General features: G+C 46.9%; 2 protein-coding genes across 3 annotated transcripts; both read left to right on the forward strand.

The window, feature by feature from the left end:
• The first annotated feature begins 3,227 nt into the window (after positions 1-3,227).
• Positions 3,228-5,330, forward strand: LOC109775010 (DNA topoisomerase 2-like). Of its 2 annotated transcripts, none has more exons than XM_020333769.4 (5): positions 3,228-3,765; positions 3,849-4,235; positions 4,333-4,485; positions 4,654-4,723; positions 4,812-5,330. In XM_020333769.4, exons 2-5 carry the CDS (start codon positions 3,855-3,857, stop codon positions 4,814-4,816), a joined length of 609 nt encoding a protein of 202 aa, XP_020189358.1. In that variant the 5' UTR covers positions 3,228-3,765; positions 3,849-3,854; the 3' UTR covers positions 4,817-5,330. The 2 variants fall into 2 exon arrangements, with proteins under 2 accessions (XP_020189358.1, XP_020189363.1); XM_020333774.4 differs by having other exon boundaries at positions 4,336-4,485.
• A 1,698-nt stretch (positions 5,331-7,028) lies between these two features.
• On the forward strand, positions 7,029-9,084 carry LOC109775026 (uncharacterized). The gene has a single exon (XM_040401136.1). It carries the CDS (start codon positions 7,222-7,224, stop codon positions 7,486-7,488), a length of 267 nt encoding a protein of 88 aa, XP_040257070.1. The 5' UTR covers positions 7,029-7,221; the 3' UTR covers positions 7,489-9,084.
• The last annotated feature ends 483 nt before the right edge of the window (positions 9,085-9,567 follow it).

The raw sequence follows: 9,567 nt of genomic DNA on the forward strand, positions 1-9,567 counted from the left end.
ACAAAACAACATCACTGTTAGAAAACATGCCATCTTTTTTCTGAACAGGAGTTGTTCAATCCATTGGTTAATAAGAAGAGAGTTGCCTAGTTAATTAATGAAAACCGGGGGAAAACTGCCACAACCTGTTGATCAGGCACAACCTCGCCGTGGTCCCACGTTAGCGTCAAGACCACAACACAAAGGTTGTGTGAAGCCACTTGATGATCCATGTGAAGCAATCAGCCACCCCATGGGCGACAATGCTGCTCCGATTCTGATGGAGAGCTATGGAGGAGAACTATGTAAAATTGGCATCGTGGAATATCACCCAACAGACCACCTGCAGCCCATCATCATTGCCACCCGAACCGTGCCACAACAACTCTAATTTCAGGGCAACGAACAACTCGATATAATCCCGTGGACACCCCGAAGAGTTGACTACCGCAACCATTGCCGCGAATCCAACATTGTTGTAATGTTTGATTGTGATCTTTGAATAATCAAATGGCCAGTTAGGGAAGGAGATAGAACTGACATGTGGGCCCCACATGTCATAACATCCAGCGTACCAGTCAAACAAACGGTAGACTTTGTAGGCTAGGTGGACTTAACTGGTGGGTCATCCCTGTCATAACCATGGTTAATTTTGAGCAAAGCGGTCATCAGTGCATAGTGGTAGCTTTTAGAAAGAAAAAAAAGAGAGTAAAGCAGGTCCGTTTATGTCAAGAACTCCAATTAAAGTTGTAGTTTTGGGGAAGGTTGTCTGTTTTTCTTAAACATTCTGGATGAACAGAAAGTCACTCCACTTGAAGTATCTAGCCACTAGGAGCTTCTTTAACAAAAGGTTATTGTCCGACCTTAATTACAAGGCTTATACAGATTCGAGGTTCAGCGCATGGTCAAGTGACAAGGAAGCGGCGCAGTGCTCAAGCTAGAAACGAAGTACAGAAAGAAAGACAGAAGCCGGTTGCAAAGGCGCGTATTCCGTTCCGGAGCAGTGCTACACGGACGATGCTTGCGAGCCGAAATTTGCACGACAGGCCATATCCACCATTCATGAGCAAGTCTGAACAGACGCTGGCGCGTATTCCGTTCCGTGAATCTCTACCACGCAGTAGCTCGGGTGGCTCCACTACCGCTAGCCCCGCATGCCCCGAGCCCCCGAGGAACTGCTGCCGGTTGTTCCGTGGCTTGGGCGTCTTGGGCCCTTGGCACGGGGGGTGGATATGCAACTCCCAAGATGGCACAAGTTCTGTCGTCATTGTGGTGAACCGCTTCGTGTACTCAAGTAGGCTCTACATGGAAAATTTGGTTAAGTAATGCGCTGCCAAATATATGCTGCCACCAGATTACTGATGTCTCTCGGTCCTAATACATCACGTACACCACAATGTGCATCGATCCACCCTGATACATCTGACTTTGGTCACATTCCTTATAGTCTGAATTTTGGTTCTGTACTAATGCTCTCGTTGCTCTACTATATAGCCCCTCGATCTCTATTGGTGTACAGGTACTGTACTACCGGCTAAGCTTGTGCCAGCTATGAAAATCAATTTCCATGATTCGATTGTACCAGTTGACAGGTAGCACATGACATGCATATTGTACGATCAGTCATTCTAAAGGCACAAGATTTGTGATACGTACGCATATGCAACTAAAGTAAACATGGAGAGAGGATCTTGAATTAACAATTAGGTAATATAAATTTTGATTAAATGATGGATGACACGACAGCAAAATGAGGGTAACCTATGAACCAATCTGTAACTAGAAGGTCAGGAGGATAGTGGTATCCCAACACATCAAAGTTCAAATCCTGGTGCTTGCATTTCCTGGATTTCTCACCGCCGGTGACTCCAATCTGCTACCGCACTCCGCCATGTGGCGCGGGATGTGGAGCTCGGGCCGCCGCGCCAGCGATTGCGATTACCCCGAGCGGCAGCGGCGCGTCCAAGCTGACGTCGCGAGGAAGCGAGCCACCCGGAAGTACATGAACCGCGGCCTAGAGCCGCCGCCGCCGCTCCTCCGCCGCGAGACGGAGGAGTACGACCGCAGGCAGGCGTGGCTCTCCTCCGGCGCGGGTAGCTCCGTCGGGGGGTCGAGCTCCCGTACGCCGCTCACGCCGGTGAAAAGGGAGCCGGAGGAGCTCCTGCTACTCCGCACGGTGAAGAGGGCGCTGGAGGCAGAGCCGGAGCGACGGGGTGGTGGTGTCATTGGGCCGGAGGATTTCCTCCCCCCGTCGAAGGCGGACGTCTTCGAGTCCGCCATTATCGCTCGCAGTGCGTGGGAGGAGGAAGGGGAGCAGCGCCGTCAACGTGAAGCCGACCTCGACGATGTCCTCCTCGAGCGGGGGCTCGCGAAGGCGCTGGAGTTTGACGACAACTTGGAGGCATGGCGCCGCGAAGCCAAGGCGCATGACGACCTCTACATCGACCTCGTCTCCGCCGCCGACGACTGAGCTCCTCCGCCACCGTAGTGTTGCCGCCGCACCCGGACGGCTCCAGTGAGCCAAATTCTGGCAGTAGGGTTTACGGTGGCCGCCCTTCCTCCGATCTATTTTGTACAAATAGGCTATGTATGAAAGTGTATGGTAATCAAGTAACTATGAACACTACTAGTTCTACTCTGAAGTAGTTCGATTTCTCCCGCGAAGTTATGATTTCAAAATTTATAGGTTCACTTTAAGTTTCTGTTCTGCCGCGACTATTTTCGGCCCTTATCCGAGGCATGCCGCGAACTGTAAACTCACTTTAAAGGTCCGCGATATAAGGGGTCTGCTAAAGATGTTCTTATAGGGGGGCCGCTTGTACAAGCTGTATGGATTAGGTTTTCACAACGGTGGAGCTTAGTTGGGGGCTGTTTAGATTAGAATTTTGTTAGCTTTCGCCCTCCTCCCCCCACCCCCCACACCCCACAAAAAAAACCATATTTGCTACCTTGGCCCCCTTGAACATCCTGTCTAGCTCCGCCATTGGTTTCTCGCATACAAATACGCATGCTAGTGCATATATACACAAATCCAAGGACGTTATTTTGTGTGAACTCGCATATGGCAGCACTAGCCAATGCATAGGAGTGAGTTCTGAATGGTGATACACATGAGATTTTCTCTACAAAAATAAAGATTTGCAGATCAGTTCACATATGGAATTTTCTCTGCAAAGAAAGATGTGTACGTTAACAAAACAAAGGCGCATGCAAAGCTAGTGCTAGTGCTACATACAGAAACCCAATGAGCTTACTTGTCAGGCTCTGTGGCAGCACTTGCCAAACCACGGACTTCTCCAGCCCCGATGCGATTACGATACGAACTCGATGAGCACACCTGCAACCCCATCTTTCCCCACCGTCGCCGTTTATTTCTGCTGCCTCCGCGGAGCACCGCTACCCTTCTTCGATCCGGACTCAACCGCGGCCGTGAAGGGGCGCTAGACTGCGGCGACTAGACGCACGGCGGCGGCCACTGCAGATCTCGACCCCCTCGCTCGATCGTGATCGCGGTTCGGAGGGGCTGGAGCGAATCCGGTCGTAGTTCTCCAATTCGAGGCTTCATTTGCTTGGCCTCCTCCCGTCGACGCCAGATCGGAGCGCCGACACCCTTCTTCGACCCAGAAACAACGACACACGACTGCAGGTGCGACAAGACGCGCGACGGCCGGCGGCCACTGCAAATCTCGAACCCCCTCACTCGATCGGGATCCTGGTCCGGATTGGCTCGACCGAATCGGCACCTAGTTCTACAAATCGAGGCTTGATCTCTATCTAAAACGGCAGGTACATTTTTTTGTTGAGACGTTTAGCTTTTACTCTGCTTGTTCATCTGGAAAATACCACATTAACTAATTCTTGTTCTGCAGGTTGCAATGCTGGAATTTTTCGAAAAGAAGCTGAAGCAAGTTGACAACAGAGCTAGGTTCCTCTCTTGTGTTCTGAGTGGTGATATCAAGATCATTCCCAGGAAGCAAAAGGAGCTGCTGCAAGAGATTGCTGAAAAGGGATTTGATCCCCTCCCAAAGGAGGTTCTGCCCGCTGCCGTAGGAGCAACAGGAGACAGCGAAGAAAATGGAAGAAGTTCTGATGTACTACATGCCAGTGATTATGAGTATCTCACCTCCATGACAATTTCTACCTTAAATGAGGGGTACCTGGAGCATCTTCTAGTACTAAAGAAGAGATTTGAAACTAAAGTTGGACTCCTGAGAAGAACTACACCAGAATGTCGGAAATCTGAAAAGGAACCAACTGTAAGTACTGATAATTTGATACTCTAATGTTTAAGTTGATGTTCATCCTTTTGAACTTATTATTACCTCAACTGACAAGTGATTCTGTGGTTTGAAGCAGATAAGTCCTGATATACAGTTTCTTGATGCAAACTATATAAAAGCTCAATCAGATAGAAAGGTTGTGATAGTCATTGATTGCAAACACAACAATGTATTTGAAGCAGCCCCCAGGAGACAACATAAAAGGACTGCAGCCGAGTATCTTGAGGTATAGGTTACCTCATCAACTGACAAGTGATTCTTTGGTTTATTATCTACTCTTCCCCTGTAAGCTAATTAAGCATTTCTAGTCAAAATCATCTTATGTAGAAGTTTTCTTTTGTGCGCATTGCAAATTATTTATTGCCTTTACAAATCAACCTATCAATTTACGTAGGCAAGTGTGGTGCTGATGGATGATGATGAGGACCATCTTGCTGGAAGTCTCGAGGCCCAAGAATTTAGTGGTAAAGCCCATGTACACTGTTGTATTTGTCGAAATAACATCATCTCTTGCAGAAGTTCTAATGGCCACCTACTTTTACTTGCACATAGACTGAGAACACACAAAAGCAACAAGCAAAGAAGCAGAGGAAACAAAGAAAGAAGCAGAGGAAGGAAGAAGGCAAAACAGGCACAATACCTTGCCATGGACTAGACTCTCAGGGCCATGTCAGATCAAGCCATGGCTTCCTCACCGAAGAAATTAAGAAGATTGCAAGCGACTTAGATGGTGTTAAGATCACTCATGGTAATAGGGATCAGAATAGGGTAGCTCAGGTGTGGCTAAGTTAAGCCTGCAGGATGCATCTGTGTCAGTTTAGCATGTGGGTGCACTGTCTGTTGTAGCTTCTTTTGTTGCAGCAGATGTAACCCTTTCGATTAGGGCAACATTAGCCATCGGTCAGATGGGGCGAGCCCCATATCGGCCTCCTCCCTAGCCTTTAGATTAAATAGCAAAGTCTGGATCGTTGGACCATTGCAGCATAAAACTTCCAAGCTATACATTTGCAACATCATAGTAGAACTTATATTGTGGTGTGTCAAAAATAAGGAGAAAAAAATGTCTAGTCATGTCAAGCACAACCATGGATGACCTCATCCTCATTGATCAGAGCAAAATCCCCGAAAAGAATCATCACAACATACTCTATATAGCATGTAAACCCACGTTTTCAGCAACACAACATGAACATACAACATTTATAGCAGACCTTAAGAATCATCACAACATGTTGGTGTGTGTTTGCAACAACATAAAAAACAAGGCCCTAGCATGTCGAACAAAATGTTGTAACATCAAGTGACCCAAAGCTAACCTTTGTCCTCGAATGCAAACTCATAGCCAGAGACTCGTCGCGACGAATCTGGCTCACAAGAGCACTATCGTCGCTAGATCTGGTGTGCTCAAACTCATCCGCCTTGACCTCCCACCATCCCCGAGCTTGGTGGCATGAAGTATACCCCGTTTGAGTTGAATAGGGAATTTTGGATCTCAGCAAATTCAAAATTCAAAAAATTTAGTTTAAAAAATATCTGAAAAAATTGTACAAGTAAAAAAGGATGTGAGGTGTATGTGTGTAAAATTTCAGCATGAAATTCGTTGAAATGCGACCTGTACAAAAAAGACAAATTCATGGTATGGGAGGATGAATAGTGTCATGTGTTAAAAAGCCTCAGATTTTTATTTTTTTTGCACAGCCCTCACTTGAAAGTATTTCATCCTGAAAATTTACACACTTATGCACTGTCATGCATGTCTGTATTTTTTTTAGATGCAAAAATATGAATATTCACAAATTTTGAATTTTGCATTTGGAGGCCTCCATGGAGTTCGGCCTCCAAAAGCAGTTTCTGGTTTGAGCTCCAACCTGACCTCCAGGCTATGGATGCAATCTCCGGAGGTAGGGAAAACTCGTTGTGCAAACTCCACTTTTGTCGACTACTTTGTGGTTCTTGGCCGCGAGGAGAAGTGCTGCATCATCATGTAAATAGAGGAGGAATACCAGAGGAATAAAGAAGCTGGAAGGAAATGCTAGGGAGCGGGAAGTAGAGTTGGTGGAAACGTATCATTTAGGCCCCGTTCGGGACGGACCACTCCCTCCGCTCGGTGCTGGAAACGAGGAGCGACAGAATAGCTACTCCCCAAAAATGAACTACGCCCCGCTCCGCTCCACCATTTCAGCTCCACGGAGTTGGGAGCCAGAGTGTTGCCGAACGGGCCCTTACACTTTGATTTTTTTAGATGAATTTACCGTTTGATTAGATCTCATCATTGGTCTAAAAAAGAGACGAATACCATGGGCTTTGACTTTTCCTTTTTTTTTTGAGAAAACCATAGGATTTGTCAAGTGGCAATGTGGGCACGGGATCCGGCTTGCCTGCTCCCTCTCCATACTCCCATCCGTGCTCCCACTTCATCCTACGGCTGTTCTTTTCCCTTTTTCTTTTTTAATCTAATCATCTCCCCCCCTGATTTTCAGGGGGTGGGGCCGGGCCTTATTTTCTTCCAATCAAATCAAGCCACGTATGCGGGAGTACGGATGGGAGCATGGAAGGGAGCAGGCAAGTCTCGTCCGTGGGCACGGGTGCTTTGAGACACTAGTACATGTTCCAGCACAGCACCGCAGTTCGATGGCCCGCCGTGAAATAATGACCTGAAAGTAAGTAGTAATTGCGTCTGAGCTGAGATCTCAGATCGACTGGCCGAGCCCCTCGTCACATTCATATTGGCCAGACCCGGCCAAGATGCGTACCTACTCACAACGACGACGACGATAATAACAGCTCATTCATTTCATTCAGTTCGCGCTCGCACCCGGGGAAGGCCGCAAGCCCGCCACTGGCACCGGCAAACACCCACCCACGCCAGCGTCCACGGCAGCATCTGCCACTTGCGAAAGAACAACAGAGGACGTGGAGTGGAGCTGTGGACTGAGCCGAGCTTGCTAGCCAGTAGCCACCGATGGGGCTCCACGTGCTGGTGGCGTTCGCGGCGGCGAGGGGCTTCGCGCAGGTGCTCCACGTCTCGGCGCGGCTGCTGTGGCCGCTCAACACCTGGCTGCCGCTCGCTCGCCACCTGCCGGAGGCCTGCGCCGTCGTCTGCGGCGCGCTCGCCGCCCACCTCGCCTGGCTGCGCCGCGCCTACGCGCGCGGTGGCACCGTCTGGGGCCTCCGAAGCCGCGACGACGACGACGTCCTCCGCCAGGCGCTGCTCGACGTCTTCTACTGACCGAGATGCGGGCAGAGCGCCGCCCGGTGGTGGCGCTCGCTGCTTCCCTTGCTGTTGCTGTGGCGTAGGAAATTCATGGTTTAGACGCTGTTTCAGCTTATTCTATTGGTTTCTTGTTCACTTGTATTTACCGAGATGCGTGGTTTATAAATAATCTGCAGTTGTAGAACTGATCTGTAAAAAGAGATGAATTCTGCTAGAAGTGGCGGATCCTCTGTTTCGGGATGCTGCGATCAGCGATTTCTTCTTATGAGAGTATATTTTTTTTTCTTCTAAAGACTAATTCGCAAAATAGTTGTCGACTTGGAGTAGCAACACCGACAATCGACACTGGCTTAAAGATTTACAGTCACAGGTAAAATGAGGTTAACTCCATTCATGAGTACACTGAGCCAGTTCGGCAGCTCCTTCACTCATATCCACTTTTTGGATCATCCTACAATCATCACTAACTAACTGATAACCGATGAACGAAGGGCATAAAACCTTTATTTGTCAATTTGTCATGCTATCCAGAGTAGTATGAACTATGCTCGTGGCCGCATCTGCATTTCATTCTGGTCAATTAGTCAATCAAATGCACCCCTCAACAAAAATGTTAAAATAATAATCAATCAAATGCAAAAACTCCTCGACTATTGATCAAATTCGTAAACGCAACAGTCTTAGGTCTGACTTTTGTGCTTTTTGTGGCGCTTGGGAAGATCCTAACCGTATTTTCTTCTCCTGCGATTTGGCGAAGTTAATGTGGAGTTGTATCCGGTCATGGCTCGATGTCAACTGGTCCCCCTCTTCTTTTGTTGAGCTATGTTCCGTTGCAAATCAGTTGGTGGGACTGAATAGATGTTTATTCCGGTTTGGCTTTTCTAGGATGCGCTGGGTTCTTTGTACTACTAGATTTTTTTTTTTTACTATTGATCATATCTTCCTTACCAAACCTGCTAACTGTTTGTTTAAATTGGTATCCTTTCTTCAGCAATGGAAATGATCGACTAAGGAGACTGATCGTGATGCAATGGAGCTGCTGATCTCTAAAGTACGAACCATGGCTTCATCCCTTTCTCAGCATGATCAAGCTGCTCCTACATGATGCTCGAGTCTGCTTTTATGTCATTGCTAGTCTTCCTTCTGGCTGTTGGTAGTAGGTAGTTGGCCCGCGTGCCACTTATTTCTGTAAATTGTTTCTGTTGGCCCTTTTCAGTGGGGATGTCTGAACTTCTGTTATGTCTGTTGCTTGTTTGAATTCTACTTAGTCACTTTTTTTTATAAAGTCGGGTGTATGCCTTTTTTTAAAAGAAGGAACACATCCGGTTTACACACAAATAAGACTTGCACAACCACACATTCAATACAATTCAAGAAGCCAAAAGTGCTTTAGAAAGATCATGTTATTATTTGTGATGGCATAGAAGCAAATGGCAGACTCGCCAGCCAGAATCTTAAGCCTTCCATGTGTATTGCAAAGTACGTGTAAAATGGTGTAGTATTCAGCCTAGTTTGGTCCAATATCTCAAATACTACATCAGAGGTTTTTCCTCAGAAGATTCATCAATTTTCTTGTGGGAAGAACTACATATACTTTGTTGTGAGATTATATAGAAGGAGCAAGCATAACAAAAACCAGTAAGTTACATTCATGTGCATAGCCTTCAGCTTCCTTCACTCACACAACTACTTATGGTTCAGCCTACTGTCATGATTAACTGGTGTTTGGTCCTAATCATGTTAAATATGATTGTTGGCGAATCAGCTACACGCCAATGCTTGAAGAATGAGAGCCATAAAGCAATGTACTATACTGGATCATGCTTATTGTGTTAATACAAATGTTTTTGAACTGCCGGTGGGGGGGGGGGGGGGGCACAAAATCAGGTCACCACTGATATTTGTGATATTGACCGAGGATATGTGTATGTATCGCATATTCACCCCATATTCGTTCCTGGTAGCATATATTTTTGTAATTCTTTTTGAGGTTTATGTATTCATTTCCGCTTCCGTAAACAAAAATAAAAAACAACTGTGGTAGCACTTTGTTTTCTTCATTACCGCTTCGTTTTCATCTCCAGCTCAAGATAA

This window comes from Aegilops tauschii, chromosome 2 (genome assembly GCF_002575655.3).
Source record: "Aegilops tauschii subsp. strangulata cultivar AL8/78 chromosome 2, Aet v6.0, whole genome shotgun sequence".
In the NCBI taxonomy this organism is placed as follows: domain Eukaryota; kingdom Viridiplantae; phylum Streptophyta; class Magnoliopsida; order Poales; family Poaceae; genus Aegilops; species Aegilops tauschii.

Coding starts and splice junctions, on each gene's coding strand:
- LOC109775010 (XM_020333769.4), top strand. CDS start 3,855: ATGCTGGAATTTTTCGAAAAGAAGCTGAAGCAAGTTGACAACAGAGCT. Junction 4,236..4,332: donor AATCTGAAAAGGAACCAACT/GTAAGTACTGAT, acceptor TGTGGTTTGAAG/CAGATAAGTCCTGATATACA. Junction 4,486..4,653: donor CTGCAGCCGAGTATCTTGAG/GTATAGGTTACC, acceptor CAATTTACGTAG/GCAAGTGTGGTGCTGATGGA.
- LOC109775026 (XM_040401136.1), top strand. CDS start 7,222: ATGGGGCTCCACGTGCTGGTGGCGTTCGCGGCGGCGAGGGGCTTCGCG.